The sequence below is a fragment of the Acromyrmex echinatior genome, chromosome 5 (genome assembly GCF_024713525.1).
Source record: "Acromyrmex echinatior isolate Ae372 chromosome 5, ASM2471352v2, whole genome shotgun sequence".
Taxonomy (NCBI): Eukaryota; Metazoa; Arthropoda; class Insecta; order Hymenoptera; family Formicidae; genus Acromyrmex; species Acromyrmex echinatior.
The window spans coordinates 14,897,290-14,917,487 of record NC_141856.1 but is presented as its reverse complement, the minus strand read 5'-3'; the positions used below and the strand labels follow the sequence as shown (position 1 = coordinate 14,917,487).

The 20,198-nt window shown below is 36.4% G+C and overlaps 3 protein-coding genes across 3 annotated transcripts; 1 reads left to right on the top strand and 2 right to left on the bottom strand.

Moving 5' to 3' along the window:
- Positions 1-6,897: 6,897 nt before the first annotated feature.
- On the top strand, positions 6,898-14,886 carry LOC105151339 (uncharacterized). Its single transcript, XM_011065013.2, has 9 exons — positions 6,898-10,331; positions 10,611-10,855; positions 10,926-11,103; positions 11,289-11,461; positions 12,176-12,357; positions 12,965-13,076; positions 13,152-13,334; positions 14,160-14,402; positions 14,519-14,886. The coding sequence occupies exons 1-9, from the start codon at positions 7,334-7,336 to the stop codon at positions 14,597-14,599; spliced, it is 4,395 nt and encodes a 1,464-aa protein (XP_011063315.2). The 5' UTR covers positions 6,898-7,333; the 3' UTR covers positions 14,600-14,886.
- Position 14,887: 1 nt separating this feature from the next.
- Positions 14,888-20,111, bottom strand: LOC105151341 (mitochondrial ribosomal protein L10). The gene is made up of 3 exons (XM_011065015.2): positions 19,943-20,111; positions 15,298-15,813; positions 14,888-15,237 (listed from the first exon to the last, which is right to left on the bottom strand). Exons 1-3 carry the CDS (start codon positions 19,962-19,964, stop codon positions 15,011-15,013), a joined length of 765 nt encoding a protein of 254 aa, XP_011063317.1. The 5' UTR covers positions 19,965-20,111; the 3' UTR covers positions 14,888-15,010.
- Positions 15,735-19,935, bottom strand: LOC105151340 (partitioning defective 3 homolog). The gene is made up of 2 exons (XM_011065014.2): positions 15,904-19,935; positions 15,735-15,813 (listed from the first exon to the last, which is right to left on the bottom strand). Exon 1 carries the CDS (start codon positions 19,287-19,289, stop codon positions 16,401-16,403), a length of 2,889 nt encoding a protein of 962 aa, XP_011063316.2. The 5' UTR covers positions 19,290-19,935; the 3' UTR covers positions 15,735-15,813; positions 15,904-16,400.
- Positions 20,112-20,198: the final 87 nt, after the last annotated feature.

The window sequence follows — 20,198 nt, the reverse complement described above, 5'->3', positions numbered from 1 at the left end:
TTGAAAAATGGGAAAATATATTTATTTTTGCTTGGGAAAAAACAGGTTGCACATCATGAATGAGGATATCACGAGAAGAATAAAATTTGTCTATATTGTGAGTTAACCAATTGTTGCAATAAGGGAAGCATCTTACATAGAGATTTATATGCTTTTAATTCGCTCAAGATACTTACTTTCAATACACTTGACAGGTTCACAAATTCACGTAATCTAATCTCTGTCCACAGTCTCATATTCATCAGCGAATATCGCGGATATTGTGGAAGTACGGTAGCATACGTATGGTCAATGGAGACTGGAGAGAAGTTTAACATCATGTAGAAGGATAACTTGGGGAAGGCAATCTAACTATCTCGCGCACGTACGGCGGTGTAACTGAAGTACGTAGTTAGCGTTTCCAACATGTACTGAAGTCTGCTTGAGAAATACTTTCCTCACTGTGTAGCCGGGATATCTGTCTTCCCATATCGCGGCGAAATATTTCTACAATCCGTATTTGTACTAATATATCAACGAGAAATTAAAAATAATCCATGCGTTTGTGGTAGTATAAATTAATATGAATTTTTAAACAAATTTATATCGCATCTACTAGTAATTTGTGTTAACGATATTGTTCTTTAAATTTTATGAATCTTACTACTAACAGACATTTTGAATATTATTATTTTTAACAGCATTCTATAAACCGTATTGTCTAAATGATAATAAAACAATACTATAAATATAAAAATATGTATCAGAATAAATTAAATATCATTGTATGGAATAGAGCAGGTGGTCAATGTATTTCTAGCTATTCTTCTTGGCGAATATTGCATTGAATAGCTATTGCTTCTCTTCTCCGATATCTGTTGAGGAACAAGGCTGATAGGTGTGGAATATCGTAAAATTTGCATATTGAAGGCATCGCAATTTCTTATCAGGCTGCTGAGAATCCAGTATCATTGTCGGCTGCGTTCATTTGAATTTCTCTTAGCTCAAAGAATGTGCTTAGCAGTAATGTTATACATTTCTAAGTAACACGGTGATATTTATTAGCGCTGTATTAGCGATTCTAAAATATCTCATTTGGCAATAATAAAATTCGATTTTATTATAAGTTAAAATGTGCAAAGAGAAATCTAGATAGCTATTCATATAAAACATTTATATTATTCATATTTGATCAACCTTCCGAGAAAAAAGTTAAATTGAATTTTTTTCTCTTTACTATATCTATTATTCATCTATTGTCTGCAAATAAAACTTGTATCGCTTTATTTGATTTATTAACAAATTTGTATTATTTAATTTCGTTAATACAATTACGTGCCATAAAAGAGTGTTTTTGTAAAGGTAAGAGTTTTTATGAACTTGCCTAACATTATATCGTATGCAAAAGAAATCAGATGATAAAAATAATTCTGCATATGAAGGACATTTTGCAATTTTCCTGTCGCTGAACTATTTTAATTTTAATTTGAACGTAATTAAAGACGGTGCTTCGACTCGACTTGAGGCACGACGTTTTAATCTCGCGGTTTGATTACACGACGCAAACGTTTCTATAAAATAAATAACACGACCGTCGTACTTGCGGCGGACCCTTCTCGCAGCTGTTTTATTATGCATTCGCGCGTATTTACATGCCCCATTCATAACTAAAAAATCTTGAGGAATGAACCATTCATAATTCAGCTCGTCCTCCGGAGTTCAGGATCCATAATCATTCGTCTTCTCATTTGAACCTCTCACCAATCAGACGATTCCTTCTTGTTGCATAAGAATTCGTTGTTCGATAACTAATTTACATTCGATTTCGCTTTACTAAAATGTCACGGAAGAGAGGACAGAGATTGTCTAAATAAATAAAATAACCTTCGAAACTCCGGCATTCTTCTCGCCATCGACCTTTTACCCGCCGAGTTCAATGACACGACGTTCCCCGAGGATGCACGAATATAAAAATTGTAAATCGTTGAATATGGACGGACTTGTGTATCCGGCAAGAATAATTCTGCATCACTGTCGGTCTCGGAACTTCCGTCTCGGTCATCGTGAGTTATGCATCCAGGAGGATATAACCGAGGAAGATATGGTCTGAGATATAACCGATGAAGCATGTGTACCGGTTTCTTCATTAATGGTAATGATCGCGCAGTCCACGGGAAAGCTCGCGAAAGAGAACGCGACGATTTGTATTCAGAACGCGGAATACGGCGAAAGCCAAGAATTGAAGCGGGGGTAGACCGCGGTGGAATCGCGAAATAAACCCCTTCGCGCAGAGGTAGCCGCGATGCGGTGTAGTAAAAGAGGAGAGGGTGGCGCGCAGCCTCGCGCTCCAGTTCGACTTCCGACAATAAAAGAGAGTTAAGACCATGCACCGTGAGCCAGTGTATCGAACCGATCCAAACGCTGTTCTTGCAATCTAGTATCTGAACCGATCCTACGAAACCAATGGAATTAGGGGATAGAACATTTTCTTTCTTCTCCAAGAGTCGCTGAACGGTTAAATGTATACATTTTCCTAAATAACACGGAATTAAAATAACAGAATTATCATCTACGTGGAATACGAATCCTAACGTTGCAAATGTAAAAATACCGCATGATGAGTTTCATTATTATTATGCATAAATAGATTGTTACATATATAGAGAGCAAAAAGTTCTCGTCACACACAAAGGAAATATGTTTTTAAAAAATAAAATTTATTTAAAAAATAAACATTAATTAGCTATATACTAACAAAGAATAAAATAACGTGTTTGTATATTTGTTAAAATTATTTTACCTAAAAAGATGCCATAATTAAAATATATTTTCTTGATAAATAAAAAGTTGTATTATTGTGGCGCACAAAAAGTATTCGCACAAATTTAACCTTCTACGAATCAGGACACGTGAAGTTCTTTAATTTTCATTAGAAAATAACGTATTCATTATACAAACTTGCTAATTGATGTTTATTTTCCACAAATAAGGCTTTTTTTATAAAAATTTTCTCTATATAATATTTTTTCCATTTACTGTATAGGAAAATTATACTTCTCCCGTCATATAAACAATTAGTACATTGAATAGCTGCATTTAGCAAAAAAAGCAGCTTTATAATTATTATTACAAAATTCTTTAATACGATTTGTTTACACATCTAGATTCGTGAGGAATTAAGAATAAAAACCAATCATATTAAAGAATTTGACAACAGTTGCAAAAACTGCTTTTTCTGCTAAATGCAGCCAATGTTTCGACTACTAAATTTCTGTATGCAAAGAGCTGCACGATTGCGCATTCCATTATTTTATCATCACAAAATCATATTAATTATTATGCTATATATGCCTATAATTATAGTATAATTTATATTTCATTGTATATTCGCTAAGCATTAAAGAGAGACTATTCATCACGCTCGTCACGAAAGAATATGGTCGTACGATTTCGCGAAGCTTCCACAAAAACGCTTAAGTTGCGGTAATTGCGAGGTCTTCTTCAAATGATTATTGTGATTTAGGTAGAGTAAATCTTTCGTTTATTCGCCAAGCGGATTCAGCTCGTGTCTTTGTTCTACATCCCGAACCCTGAATTCCCGATGAGCCGTTCGAGCGTCGAGGAAGTCGATCTTGTTCCGTCGCTTCGTATAATCAAGGGAGATTGGGAAAGGATTATTTCTATAACTCTGTGTTCTGCCGAGCAGAACAAACTACTAGATAGTATCTTCTTGCTATTTGCAAAACGTGGATGAATCTACGTAATCCGAGCGAATCATTCGTTCAATAACAGAATTTAATTAATTTTAATGGCACGATCGTCGGTTGCGCAATTGTAAATTGCTTGAATAACACGCTTCTTCCTTTTGTTGTGCCTAATTGGTTATGCATGCTCTCTCTCTGAGTAGATTATGTTCTTGAGTTATTGCGAGATAGTCGTCTGAATATGTGCTTTACACGAAAATGTGTGTGCCTGTTTGTGTTTATAGAATCGCTTTAGTTTATATGTGCTTAAGTCTGTAAAATAAGTATGCTACATTAAATACATAAAATATAATAATATAATAATAATATAATAATATAATAATGTAATTATATAACGTACAATAATGACGAGAAATCTATTGTTATTATTTCTTTTTTCAGAATCCAGAAAAATATGTCTTAGTTAATTCTTAAGTAAATTCACAAAGTTGAATTCTTACACATTTATATTAGTAATGTGTAAACATAAAAATAAATCATAAAGTCGACATAAAAAACAAATTCTTTAATAATAAATATAATTACAAAAATTTACAAAGACATTAAATAATTATTTTATCAATAGATATATGATATTTTTTTATTGTATTTATAAAATAAATATGATCAAAATATTCTCTTACAAATTTGTATTAATATATTTTATAAATTTGCAAATAGAAGAAATTCAATACAACATATAACAAATATGTACATGTATGGGAGAAAGAGAGAAAGAGAGAGAGAGAGAGAGAGAGAGAGAGAGAGAGAGAGAGGAAGGAGAGAGATTTTTTTAATCAATACGTCAACGCGTTAAATGCAAGATAAAATTGACAGGATTGAGAAAGCTACCTTGTAAAAATAATTAGTTACAGTTACAGTTTTCTTTTTCAAAAAATAACCATTATTGATTAAGAGTTACTAATTTTAAAAAATAATACGTTACAACAGTTTATTTAAAAATAATGAGTCGTTACTTATCAGTTATTATTCTATTCATTTTTTGTAATTATTTGCATTGCTATTTTAAATATAAGAATCTTATACACATTTCTAATTAAATAAATATTTAAATAAATATTACTAAATAATTTTATTTATTAAACATTCGACTATATATATATATATTAGGTGTTGGAATTAATTCGTAGCGTTTTTAATGAAAGAATGTTATTTATTTCACATGAGCATTAAAAAATACATTAATGAAAGTACTTCCCATCACTTATAAAACGCTACGAATTAATTCCAACACCTAATATATAATATTCATAATAAATTAATATATGTATATTACAATCAAAATTATGGAATCAATATTAAGACGCGTTTAAACACGAACAAAATCCTAGCTTAATTCTTAATACAGACATTTACAGAGAGTGATGATCATCGGAGAGGGATAAAGATATATATTTCATTCGCAAGAAATAATCACTGATTCACTGAACTTTATTTTGGTTAGCTTATATATTAACGAATAAGTGTGATATAAATTAAGTAACTATAAAAATAATTATTACTAGTTACAAAAAATGTAATATTCTCAAATATGAAAAAATTTAAATTTATGATCATGTATTGGTACTATATGTGTTTTAAATAAATATACATTTATTTTTATTTCATTTAAATAGACTTATTTAAAAAAAAAAATATTCTTGCTAATATTATTTATCGTCTACATGACATAATTAAAAATCATTAAAATGTACAATTAAATAATTTAAAATAATCAACTATGTGGAAAGTATCACAAATTTCCTTATGCCTAACGACAGTATCGCTACGTCTGCTACTTCTACGAGAAGTTCTGCGTATTTTTAGAGAACGCAGTCCGCGAGCGAGATGTGCAAACTACGAGTTTATTTTCGGTGGAAATCCTACATGTTGCGGGGCAGTATCCGATCAGCTTAAAAAAACGCGCGTATGTGTTGCGTGGATTTTTCAAGGCCACAGAAAAAGCTTTTCGGGATCATTGTATTGTTTGTCGCGTTTTCGGAATTTTGTCAAAACTCGGACTCACGCTCTGACTCACTCAACGAAGAAGAGTCACGCACTGCCACAGAGGCAGCGCCTGGTCATCGCTACATAGTCCATACCCTCTCACGGGATTAGTCAAATCCAAAAATAATACCGAACATGCACCGCGATGCAAATGGACATGGCGATGTAAATCAGACGTTTTAAGATCTCTTGAATTTAAGATCCAGCATAACGGGGTTGTTCTATCGAGCATAGCTAGCGCTTAGAATTATTACGAAAATAAATACGATTGTGAATACCGTGTAGTGCAAACACAGCGTCTGTTAGAAAACGATGTTTATTCAACGCGTTGAAGATCTCACTACCTATTAATATGCTACATTATAAAAATAAAGAAACTAAATATATATATATATACCTTTAGTAAGCTATAAAGCTTGTGAAATACGATACAAAAATAATTTCGTGTTGACCTCTTTTGTGTAATTCTAAGAATTATTAAATCATACATTTAACTAAGTAATGAACAAAGATTTTACTAAATACGAGAGAAACGCTACATCTAAGTTAAACTTAGATGTTAAACTAATACATATATATGTATTCTTTAAATGAATTTTTCTCAGAAATACAACTGTGCGATTACTTTTAACACAATCAATCTGAAATATTTAATAATCTCCCTATATATTTTAACAAGAAACATCTTAAAACCTATAAAGAAGACTTATATTTAACGAATAAGTTAAACACACAATAGCTTATGTTGTATAATTATTTTGATCAATATATGATATTGCTAACATATCACATATTACTAAGTTCCTAAGATAAGCCAGATCATTCATCATTCTCGCCGCGCCCGCCCGCATTTTTCCATTAGTCCAAATATTTCAGACGCAGCCGTTGTTAAAATATTAAAACGGAAACTATGCGCTGCGCGCAGAATTGCATATCACTTTCAATCGGAAACATTTCAACGTCAACTAAAACCCGAGGCAACCACACAATGGTATTTTTTTCACGAAGCCGCATTAAAAAAGCGCGCACGTTAGCCCGTATTTCTCTGTTTTGATTTTGGCCGGTGGCGCGCGGTGTGCAAAGTGGACTTGAAAATAACCCCGCCACGAGAGAGAGACCACCCGATCTATTAATAGTTTACCGACATGAGTATCTTTGTCGACGGTTCGGCATCGACTACGGGCGATTCGGCCGCAAAATTCGCCGATATACAGTCCGCGCGTGTGCACGCATATGTCGTTGCCTGATTCCCGAAGAGACGTCGTCGTCGCGATGCAGCTGACACCTCCGTTCGTTGAAGTCTGCAATGGACGATTCTCGACACGGATGAATTAGGAGCTGCCAGCTAAATACGAGAGAACGAAGATCGGATGAGAAGAAGAGCGAGAGGAAGAGGGTTCTGCGACGAAAATGTCTATTCGGCGTTGACATGACTGTCGTTGGGAGAATCTCCGATTGCTCCGTCGAAATTTTTGGCGTTCGTGTATAGCAGAAACTGGAAGGAACTTAAAACCACGTTTCGGGTGAATCTAAATAAAGAACTATGCAGCGTGGCGGCTGAGGCGGGGCGCGGTGCCTCGGAATATGTGAGAGAGTGAGTAAGAATGGTACAGCAAACCGCATACAGTAACGAGACGAGCGCATCCCTCAATGGAGTACCGAACGGCGACCGCAGAGGAAGAACGTCCGGTCTCATCGACGGTGTGGTAGCGCGTAGTGCTGTCGATGGTGAAACGACTTCCCTGACACGCGGTAGCGGCGGAGGTAACAGCGGCCGGTTTTCCCTGTTCAAGTGGTTCAAGCGAAATAGAGATTCAACCGTGGAGAAACGACGGAGAACGAGCGCGAGGCCGGACGATGATGGCGTCGTCCGACGACGTAGCAGCATCTACTCCAGCGTAGATAGCGTAAATACCTTTTACAGTACTACCACGGTCCGCAGTTTCGCATTTCACACGGGAACTCTGGGCCGTTGCAACGTGCTGTCTTTGGATATACTCAAGCAAGCAGCTGAAGTAGGTCCGTTCGCTGCCGGAGCCTCGAAAGTATACTTGGGTAATAAAGAAAACAACGCGTCGTCGGCCGCCGCCTGTACGTTACCGATTAATGTACACTCTAGGAGACAAGATATCACCTCCAGGTACTCTTTGCAACCAACGACCTTCAGCTCGTGTGGGAACTTCCTGACACCTGGAAAAAATTTATCGGATTCGTCGAGAAAATTTGAGAGCGCGAGAGTCAATGGGTCTACACGACGACGGGTCCACGTAAAGGGAAAACGGAAAGCACCCAATCCTCCCGACGCGGTGGTGAAGATCGTGGAGGTCAATGCACGCGAAACACCGCCAAGGAACAGCAATAGACGCAAACGACGGGCGCCGCGACCTCCTGAGAAAGTGACTGTGGAACAGTCAAAGCTTGTCACCGATGGCGACGGCATGGAAGTAGAAGTGCGGAAGGATGTCGATGAAGGGCAATCGATCAGTAACGATACACTAATCCTTCAGGGTGGTATGCTGCTGTCAAAGAAGGAAGTTTGCGGCAGTCCAAAAGCCGCGAAAAACAACAACAGTGACGCGGAAGCGTCCAACGTGACGGTCCTGCAAGAAAGAGCACAGAGTCCAATTAGTACCCTGAACATGCCTCGACCTTGGTACAAGCGTAGCGTATTCGAGCACTCTCGCGACTCCGGATCATCCAAGAGAGGCGCCGTCTTTCGCAGCCCTATGACATCTGCTGAAATGAAGGAGGAGTATGTCGGAACAAGTATAAATTCTTCTCCAAGTTATTCCATTGACGCTTCCCTGTCAAGGCTAAATTTTTTTCATCGCGGCGAGCGGCAAAGTGACGACAGGAAACGACAGGAGGCTAAACGAAAATCCGGCTTGTCTATTCTAACGAACATCAGCGAGCTGGATAAAGAAGCGGCGGCGATTGTACAGGAAGAGCAGGCTCGAGCACGGGCGTCAATGTTGTTGAAGACGTCAAAATTTGCTGAAGATTTCGAAAAGAGGAATGACGTCAACGAAGAACTAGTTCAGGACATGGTCACCTCGGCGATTGAGAGTTCATCGCCTAGACGAGGCACGCGCGCGTTAATCTCAAAATTCAATGCCATCAGCAATATCACTAAAGTCACGGTCAACGCTAATTTCTTTGCTAAAAGGGATCAACCAGGTTATAAGTTTGATCGCGATGCAACAAGAAACGACAGATTCGAACAAATCGGAGATTGGAGAAATCAAAGATTCTCGGTGCAACAAGATCTCGGCCAAAGCGTTCGCGTTGATAAAGATATTTCCAGGTACTTCTTGCCGCAACAGAGATCATCGAAGAATAGAACTGAATCAACGAACACGGATGTAAAGTCAGTAGACATCAAAATTACTTCTAGCAAGGAACAAAATGATCAGCTGATGAAGGACGCATCCAGTAGAATATCATTTTTACAAAGTCAACTCGCTGCGAATCGCGAGAATGAGTCTTTAACTGTTCAGAAAGATATCGCGTTTCCGGAAGAAAAGATTAGATCGCGGCAGGAAATTGCCAAAGAAACGAAGGACAAAGAATCACCGAAATTGAATACTGAAACAAGAAGAAAATTTCTACTTTCTCGTACTACTCGTAACTTACCTGAAAGTACAGAAACCGCGTTAGATCCCTTCAGAGAAAAGGCGGAAGGGGAAAAGGAATTTTCGGACATTTTCAACGAGATCGACCGACAGCTGCGTTCTAGAGAATTCAAACTCATCGAACGGAGATCAGTAGCCGAATCTGACAATGTCAGAGACAAAGTTCCAGGGGATGAAGCTGTATCGAGTAAAGTGGCCAAAGTACTCGATATCCTAGTGGAAGCCGAGAAGGATGGTAAAACGAGATTGACGATACAGCCGGAAAGATCGATGCAAGACAAGGGAACGTCGCGTTTGATTGATTCAGATCAGAAGGCAAAGTCCAGTAAGACAAAATTAACCGCTCTCAATACTGTCGAGGACCCAATTACTGCGGATTTGAAGGAGATGCTGAAGGAGATGAAACACTCGTTACCGAAACGGCCCAAATCGAAGAAGATTGTGTCAAACGATGTTCTCGAAAAGGTTGAGAAGCGCTCGCCCGTACCTACAAACAAGACCTCCTACATTGCTACGACGAGGATAGCGACAACGTCAAATGATTACGAAACAGATAAGCAAAAGGTATCCTCGTCAGCGCAAACCAGTGGAAACATCCGTAGATTAAATCAACCTTCCACTTCCGCCGAGCGACCGTCTACATCGGGATGGAAACATGAGAACGTACTCTACAAAACTTCCGGCAAGGGTTCGGTTCTTGTGAAGAATACTTTCCAACTGATACGACCACGCGATTTCGCCGAGATAGAAGCTATGAAGACCACGAAGGAGGTATACAAGGAAAACGCTTATGCCAATGTGATAGAACCATCGCTATACGCAAATACTCACGTTCCTCCCATATCGCCAAAACAACAACCGGATCCGACGACATCTAAAGATATTTTGCAAAGTAATCATCCTGAAGAGCAATCCAATATTGCAGACGAGAGTAAGATCATGTTGAACAATGATGAGCTTACAAATAAAGGTAATTTCGCAGCTTATATTTGCTAAAATAATAGTTTTGTAAAAAAACTATCTATTTAGAACAAAATACCTATTTCAACTAATCGATTCAAATAAGGAAAATTAAGAAAATGAAAAAAATATGCGAATAAATAATCTCTATTAAATTTACTTTTAAAAGAAATCTATTTTGGAAATTTTCTTTTGAAAGTTTCAAAAGAATAAACTGTTTCTAATTAATTTTCTTTGATTATTTTTTTTTAATTATAGAAAAAATTCTACAATATGACTATTGTTGCAGACGATAATTCAACAGCGAGAAACATGAATACTCTGGCCATAAATCGATTACTGAGAAAACTGGAAGGGGCCATCGCGTCGGGTCATCATCAGCAAGCGGCGGGATTAGCGAAGGAATTGGCAAGACTCAAAATCCATTGTTCCGTGATACGACAGCGTTCGGCGGCGCGTTTGAAGGATCAGTCGATTAAAGTCAATATGTATATCGAAGATAAACTCGCTCACCAAGGGCCCATACCACTTCAGGTAAGTAACCGATACTGACGGTTGCTCGATATGCAAACAAAACGTTTCATGGACCGGGCTGTGATAACAGTTGCCGACGAGAATGACGATAGCCGAGCTGAAGACAAAGATACATACGGAGTTTGAGATACCCACGAACGTGCAGCGATGGATCATTGGGAAAAACTTGGCTGATCACGACGAAGCCACTCTCGTCGAGTTACACGCAGTGGATGGTTCACCAGTATTTCTTTATCTCGTAGCACCCGGTAAATTTGATTCATTCGATTGAATATGACTTCTCAGTAACAAAAATCTATTCCGGCATTTTTTATTTTAAAAAATCCTTTATTCTAAACGTGAATGTAAAAATTTATTTTTTAAATAATTATAGATATATTTAATTATATATTTAATTATTAGTTATAAATGATGATATGTTGCAATATTATAGATAGTGTTGCATTGCATATCGACAATGCAGCACAAGTGAACAAGTCACAGCCAACAGAGGAAGTTTCTGAAGAATTAATACAAGATCCACCAATGGAAGTTTTGCAGACAATCGAAGAAAAGCAAGAAACCAAAGAAGTAGATAAAATAATATCGATAACAAATGAACATGAGGTAATGCATCGACGTGCTATTTCAAATGTAATAGCGTTTTCCACTGAGAGAACTAGCGAGAGAACACTAGTAATGAGTGCAACTTTATTATTCTACTGTGAAAACCAGTTCACATATTTTCAGTGTTTAACGTTCCACTGAAAAAATTTGCACTGAGTTCAATTTTTTCTTCACCGTCTTTAAAGTCAGTGGAGACCAGTGCAAGTTGAAATTGTGCTAATAAGGTATAATATTACGTTATGATATAATATTACACTATTCTAATTAATGTCATAACAACGCCATTATATTAGTTTTGAGGTTTCTAATAATAGCTACGCAATGACATTTTGACGTTTAAAACTCTTGAAATGTATAAAATTAATTTTTTTTTAATGTTTTAAATAGATAAATAAGTAATTTAAGTTTGAACATAGTCGTATATATTTTTATGTGTTATAAAATGGATATCAATAAAATGGATGTCTTATGAGAGAGATATGTTCCACTGAATCGTATATACTAAACTTGCACTATTACTGCACTAGTTTTCATTGAAATATAGTACGATGCGTGCCGCATCGGTTTTCTCAATGGAAAACGCTATTAGTTTTGTTTATTTAATTTATTAAATAATCGTGATGTTTTTAATTTTTATTTATTTATCTATTAGCTGCATATATTCAAAGATGAAGATATGTAATGTACGTTTTGTATGCTTATATACAACAATAGCAAGAAACAGCGGAGACGAACATGTCGGAAGACATCAAGATAGGACGATACGAGGAATTGATATCGTTGGAGAATTGGGATGTCATTCCAAATTCCGAGCCAATCGAGTGTCCAATATGCTTCGTTACATATGGTCCACGAGAAGGTGTAATTCTAAGGGATTGTTTACACATGTTCTGCAGGTAGAACCCTTTAATCTTCACATCCCAGCTTTAATTACTGTTTAATCCGTTAAGAACAGAAATCAATTTCAATAGCTGTATCGTGCTTTTGCATAGGTGCTTCCCCTGTACAAAGATATAATCTGCAATAGATCACTTTCGCTCATTGTAGCTGTTCACTAGACACAGAAATGTGAGAAATGACCATCAATAATTAGACGTCGAATTGATGTCAAAATTATCATATCGTTGTCAATTCGCTATCAATTCAATGAGTCATTTCTCTCTGAGGAATCACCTGTATTGATTCTAATTTATCCTAGCGAAATGTATTTAGCTAGTTCTAGCGGCTAGATAGATATGTGTTACTCTGTTACACAATAAATTGTAATGCATCACAGATATATTTATCTGTTCTATAATAAATCTGATTCATGCACATTAATAACGCTAGTATTGTATTTCCGCAAGACACTACGATCGTATGCATAAATATTCTAGATTTTATGTGGCAAACTTCACAAAAAAAAAAACGCGCGATGACTCAATTATATTTTTGTTTATTTATTAATTAAGACTAACATGAATTATTTTCCGCGTATAATGAATTTTCGTTGTATATTCAAAGGCCATGTATCGCCAATACGATCGCGTATTGCGAAGAAGCGGAAGTGAAATGTCCGTACAGAGATTCTGATTATACGTGTGAATCAACCCTTCAAGAACGTGAGATCAAGGCGGTAAGTTTTTGTTTAAGATTATCCGACCGAAGTTTTAATAAAGTTTGTGATGATTCTATTATTGTTTACCCTTAGCTCGTCGAGCCAGAAGTTTATCAGCAGCACCTCGCGAAGTCGATCGCGCAAGCTGAGAACAAGGCTGGAAACAAGGCTTTCCACTGCAAAACACCGGACTGTCCTGGTTGGTGCATTTACGACGATGACGTGAATAATTTTTTATGTCCTGTATGTGAAGCTAATAATTGTCTTACCTGTCAGGTGAGTGTTACTAATATCTATCGAAAAATGTAGAGATAAATTTAGGAAAATAATGGAATAATGGAAATGTACGATAGATATAAAAATATTACTGTTAATTGATATACGTGAAAACGATATGCGATATTAACAGTACATAATAAAATTCCACGTTTTATTTTCAGTATTAAAGATATTATATGTATGATGAATTTGAAAGGTTATTTTTAAAAATATATAGCACATAAATTCACAGCAAGAAAAATCTTTCTTTGTATTGTTTTGTTTCTCATATTTGTTTCTTCAATAGTTTTTCATTTTACTGTTTCTCATTTTAATTATGAGTACATAAAATATTGGCACAATACTGTTATTAAAATCGACATGATACTTAAAAAAAAATGTTTAAAAATTCTATACATCTCTTTTCTCTCATAGCATATTGCAGTACAGAATGCATTTAGCAAAACACATACTTAAAAATTAAATTCAGTAAACATCAATTAAAAGTAACATCAATGTTATAATTTAACATTCAACACTGTTAATCTTATGTGAGACATGTGTTACATAATATAGTATTTATATTATTGAGTGTGAAATTATAACATTGAGTCTACATTATTTGGTATTTACAAATAAAGATCAATTTATAAATATATTCTTTAAAATTTTATAGTGAGAATCTTAAAAAATTTTACTCTGAAATTTCATTCTTAAAGATTGAAAATTGAGTCACTTTTTTTCAAGATTCAATTTTCATATTTTTTGAGTAAGATTCTCCAAAGAATTTAGAAAATAAATTTTCAAGATAAAATAAAGAGCATATAAACTTTGATTTCAAAGGTTGTTCATACTGGGAAGAATTGCAAACAATATCAGCAAGAATTACAACTTTCGAAAGAAACTGACCAGGAATCTAGAAGGACAGCAGCAATGCTCAAAGAGATGGTCGATAGAGGAGAGGCACTTGCATGTCCCACATGTGCCGTTGTTCTTATGAAAAAATGGGGTTGCGACTGGTTAGTTTGTTCTATGTGCAAAACGGAGATATGTTGGGTGACCAGAGGACCGCGTTGGGGGCCAGGAGTACGTATATTAATTTATTTTCTGCAATTTATTAGGATCAGATCTTTTATAGATTCTAAGATTTGTTAAATATTAACGACATGTTTTATGATTTTATTGATCATTACTTGTCGCAGGGTAAAGGAGATACGTCCGGTGGTTGCAGATGTGGTGAAAACGGAGTTAAGTGTCATCCCCGTTGCAATTACTGCCACTAAAGAATTATAACTACAATAATAGGCAAATAGGAAGTTCATGGTGACAATAAGATGTTTTAGAAATGCTTTTATATTATATGCTTTCATATTGACACGATAATTCACAGACTCGATGAAACATGCGAAGATCTTTTATACGCACGTTTAGTATAAGCTCGAATCCCGATGAATCAGTATGTAATAGAAATTACAATATACGCTGCTTGCTCAATGATTGTAATCTTATCGTGACACCGTCCTTGATAGGATTGAAAGTAAGATTCTAATAAAAAGAGGAACACACCTAACTTTGTATCAATGTTTCTTATTTTTATCGCAAATACAAAGTGTAGGGAAATAAATCATACTTTACTTAAAGCTTTCGATAAATCTAATATATAATAAATTATCGATACAAGCAATTTTTTGCAATTATACAGGTACCGATTCTTTGTTCTCGTCGGAAGTTGTTTTATCTGTACCGATCTGTTTTAATCGAGCAACTAATGTGGACTGATGATGCGTGAGTTGTTGATTCAAGTTATTACCACCCGCACTTTGTAACACTTGAACAAGATGAACCCGCGCTGATGTAAGATCCATTTTACCGTATTTCAAAAAGTCCTTCTTATCCAGCACTTGTCCCTCCAGTATACCCGCTATAAAAAAAATAGATAAATTTAGTATCATTTATTTTAGCGCTTTTTAAAATTACTTACCTAATAAAATAACTTGTGGAAACTTTTTAATAATTTTTTCAAAGCCAGCAACATTTGTGTCAGAACCAAATACAATGCAGAATTGCGACGAATATAAGGGCATTGTTGCCGTATAAGGTGAATCTGTCAATGCTAATTTCATAATCGTATTGCTATATCGTTTGTAGTACATGTTTAATTTCTTTAATGGAACTGCTAGCTCAAACGCATCCTCTGATGTCATAGAATTCTGATGGCAAATGGCAATCATTTTGGAATTGTCAAACCAATTGCGGACCTCACGTGCTATTATTCTTTGGTAAGGATTATATTCTATCTCTTCCTTCTTTTTCGCAGTTCTTGCGTTGTAACATAATTCTTCTAATTTCTTAGTTTCATTTTTGATCGGGTAAAAAGGTGTCAAAAATTCGTTCACCAATGCTCTGAAATAATGCGGCTTTTTGGGTTTTTGTATATTAATTTTGCTTCGAAAACGCTTCTGCTGATAAAGGATTGTGTTTGGAGTAATCTGAAATGCTGAAACACATAATAAAGCAATATTGTTAAATTATTACAAAAAATTAACTACAAAAAAAGAAAGTCGATCAATTAAAAATTTATACCTACCACCATAATTTCTTCTGACTTTTTGCAATATTTATTCTCGATGTTAATTGATGTTTTGTTATGAATTGAAGATACTACCGGTACAGTTAAATCGATGAGAACGATGAGAAAATGTATTTCGGAAGTTTGAACCGATTTAGCAAAAGAATATAATTCCTCTTTTGGAACTATTAATTATTTAATTCTGGTGTCATATAAATTACATGTATAATGTTTATATCGTAGTAAGTACATGATCCGTATCAATTAAAGACAAGTACAAAATCATATATATACAGAATTATTTACTTTCTTTTAATGATATAAGGCACTTTGGAACAGATCGTATATATATATATATAGATAAAATATATATTTATATATATGCAAAATGTGTATATATTTGCAGATGCACGATAATGTGTATATATATATATATGTATATATATATATATATATATATATATATATATATATAATTTACTTATGAAAATTTATTTTGCATATTTTCATTGTATTTATGCGATGTAACTGATCCTGCCGCTGCAGTAATTACTAGTTTCGTGCCTCGCTTCTATGCTATCTCCAAAATTAAGTGATTTCCTATTTCTGTTCAATCGAAGTATCGATCGAAGGCCGTTTTTCTTTCGCTTATATCGGTCATCCAATGCTGAATTAAGAGAAGCTTGCTTTACATCTCCGCGACTATTTGAAAAACCTTCTCGCTCGTCTTTGATATTATTGCTGCTTGTAACTTCATCATGTACATCGTCTACGAGCCAATGTTTTTTCGGCGAAAGAAACTTATTATTGCATCCGGGTATAGTATACATATATTCCGATTGAGCAACATCAACAGATTTTTCATGGTGTCTCACATTGTTGTCGGCACTTGTATTTCCAGCTAAGGCCCCTTTACTTGAATGTTTCTCAAAATTATTCGACTTGCTACTCCTCTTCGAATAATCTCCCAAATCGCTCGAGTGATTGCTTGTTTGGCTAGTTGATTTCTGATTGACTTGATCAGCGTTCTTATTTTCTCTGTTTTCACGCAACTTTTTGTTTCTTTTATAGGTATCTGTGTTTTTAGCGTCGAGTGCTGCGTGTCGTTTCTCAGACATGCTCTGTCTGCCAAGAGCATCACGAGAAAACTTATTTGACGAAGAATTTAATTCTTCCAAAGATAACTGGCTGTCGTACGTAGGATCTCCGGAATATTGGCTGTCTTTATCCTCGGCATTTCGTTTGGCGTCATTTCCTTGAGAGCTATCGTTGTTAGATTCTTCTAGCAATACTGCTTCAACCCGATCATCGCGCGTTCCTATAATTTTTTTTACATTATTAATAGGTTCTATCCATGTCTTATTGGTAGCAAGACAATAACTTTCATTTCTTAAACTACTCTTGTTATATTGCTCCGTTAATCTATCAATGACAGGATTCCATGGCGAAGCTGTCACGCAAGATAATAATCCACCGTTATCCAATACATCGGTTTGAGAATTTAAAGTGTTTTTCTCTTTGACTATGCCGTCATTCATTTTCGTAGAATCTGATATGTATATGCTACTAACAGATTCTGGCTTACGGTGAGATTGTAAATTATCTACAGTATTTTTCTCACTTGTATCATACGATGATACCCTCCTAGCTATTATAAGATTAATCACACCAGTTACTGAGCTGTCTGTGTTAAGCATCGCCCTCCTTAAAGTCTCCATTGCTTCAGAATTAGATAATCCCAACAAAGATACGCCGTTAACTCTGAGCAATTGATCATTGGTCCGCAAACGACCGTCCCTGGATGCTGCACCTCCATGGATAACACTTTTTATAAAAATACCTAAATCCATGTTAGTGTTATCATCAGAACTGTTGGTTTTGCCTTTAACACTAACACCTAAACCAGCCTTCTCGGAATCATGTACTGGTATATCTAAATTCATTATCACACGATTCTTCCGTGGAGATAAAACAATATCTTCAGAGGACTTGATTGGTTTATATGTGCACTTCTCGTAATTGTGAGTGCTCACTTTATCTTGTACGTCATTCTTTTTCGCTGGTGATCTATTTAATGCGTTCCAATATTTTGAATTATCCATTATTTCAGCAGTTGGGGGAGCAGATATCGCAATACCCTGAGAATCTGGAATGTTTGAAGAAATTTCCTCTTGACGCGATACTACCATCCTTACTTTACCACCAGCAGGAATACTTCTGAGCAATGACACGACTTCTGCTTGGCTTTTGCCCGTCATCTCCTTATTATTTACTTCTAGCAACCTATCACCCGATCTCAATCTGCCATCTTCTACCGCAGCACCTTTTGGTAATATATTTTTAATATATATAGGACAATGTCCTCCAGCAGGATTATCACGTGTAGTAACACTAAATCCTAAACCGTTACCTCCTTTTACTAATTCTATTTCTATCATTCGTCCAATTTTCCTAGTGTTCGCAGTCTGTAAAAGATTATAGTTGCTGCATTGAAGTCTCTTGATATTCTCATCACCTTCGGTTTTCTCCGATCCGCCACTGGTATTCCCATGGTTTTTATGCAAAGATTTTTCGTTCCTCGCTCTCTTCTTATGTTTAACAACGGAAATTTGTAAACAGGGATCATTCATGCATGTTCTAAAAATATCTTGGACCTTTGGAAATGGTATATGCAACAAATTATGACCATTTATTTTTATAATATTATCATGTAAATCAATTTGTCCGTCTCTGGCGATACGACCATTTGGTTCGATACCTTCGACTCTAAGTCCTTGATCATTGCCTAATAAGTCATAACATGGCACCACATGGAGCCCCAGTGGCCCTGCTTCATTTTTTATCACTATTTCTCGCACCTCTTGATTTCCAGATTCAATGTTATTGCCAAATTCATACGAAGCTTTAGAATCTTGACCTAAAGGTTCCCTACGTCGAGACTCTCTTGGTAGAGATTGAGCAGAATACGTTGTGAGAGAAGGTTCTCTCGTTGACAATGCGTGCATTGACAAACGCTTGGCACTTTCTCTCTTAATACTACTAGACACAGAGGAATGGACATCGATTGGATAAGCTTGCTCCTTGACATCTCTATGGAAGAAGTCAGGACTGTTGGTGCCAACCGAACTTGCACCATCTCCACCTACGTGATTGACATCGGAGCTGGCAAAGTGAGCTACGATCTGCTCTCTATCATCGGCTACATCACACAATCTGTCATCCGGATCCAACAAGCCACCTCCAGTCAACGAAGACAGACTATTAATGGTCAAGGTGTTATCATTTTTGCCAGTAGCTTTTTTGTATCTCAGGATGGCCTCATGCATTAGATCCTTGACCAGTAAACTTCCATCTCCGCATGGGACCACCACCCTGACGTTGTCGAAGCACACGGTTACCTTCATGCTCGCTCCAATATCATATTATATGAAGAAATGAGCACGCGCAGATGTGTGTAAAGATATATACGTACGAGAAATTACGCACGACGATTTACGCGACAATGGCGAAATTGCGTAAAAAAAAAAATGTATGTCCGTCGGCTCGTCGCCGAGACGCGCGTGTGCCGTCGCACGTGTTCCGGAATGTAGCGTGTCGCGGAATTGATATGAGTAACGCGATTATCGCGTGTTACTCGAGTCGCACCTCTCCATATCTCGAAGTATGATTCACATACGTAGCGCGTCGGCACGTTACGACCTTCAGTAGTGGAGCAATTAATCCGTAGGTCGAGCCGCCGACGCGACGGCTTGACGAGAACGTTCGCGAGTGTTGAAATCTTGGCAGGACAACCGATAAGGCGGACGCGTACGCCCAACTTTATCGCGACATCAAATATGCGGAATAGACGCACTCGCCATTATAACATTTCATTCCACCGTTCCGTCGTAATCAGCGTTTCACGCAGTCGAAACAACGGAATTGAACAAAATGGCGGCGCACATGATCAAACCATCTCCACCACCACCCTCAGATACCTCTAACGTGCCGAACGATTCCTCGATTCGAGAGCGATATGTGACCGTACTTGATAAACATCAGTATAGGTTATACGCACCTTTTTTCAGATACTGTGCCATTCTTGAGGAATGTGTTCTCACTCAGAGTCGTAATATTAATAAAAACAATAAGAAATTCGTTTCCCGTAAGTTACTGCGATATCATTTACATAGCACAGACTGAGCAGAAATGGTTCTAGTCCATCGTTTCTTGTTCGCGACATAACTATGTAATTGCGGGCTATTTATAGGCGCATTCGCAACGAGCGACAGTTGCTTCGACAGTTGCTTTTGTCCATTTAATAAAAAAGTAAG

Coding starts and splice junctions, on each gene's coding strand:
- LOC105151339 (XM_011065013.2), top strand. CDS start 7,334: ATGGTACAGCAAACCGCATACAGTAACGAGACGAGCGCATCCCTCAAT. Junction 11,104..11,288: donor TCTTTATCTCGTAGCACCCG/GTAAATTTGATT, acceptor GCAATATTATAG/ATAGTGTTGCATTGCATATC. Junction 13,335..14,159: donor ATAATTGTCTTACCTGTCAG/GTGAGTGTTACT, acceptor TTGATTTCAAAG/GTTGTTCATACTGGGAAGAA.
- LOC105151340 (XM_011065014.2), bottom strand. CDS start 19,289: ATGAAGGTAACCGTGTGCTTCGACAACGTCAGGGTGGTGGTCCCATGC.
- LOC105151341 (XM_011065015.2), bottom strand. CDS start 19,964: ATGGCACAGTATCTGAAAAAAG. Junction 15,814..19,942: donor GGCACAGTATCTGAAAAAAG/GTGCGTATAACC, acceptor TATGTGTTTCAG/CATTTCAGATTACTCCAAAC. Junction 15,238..15,297: donor TCCACAAGTTATTTTATTAG/GTAAGTAATTTT, acceptor TTTTTTTTATAG/CGGGTATACTGGAGGGACAA.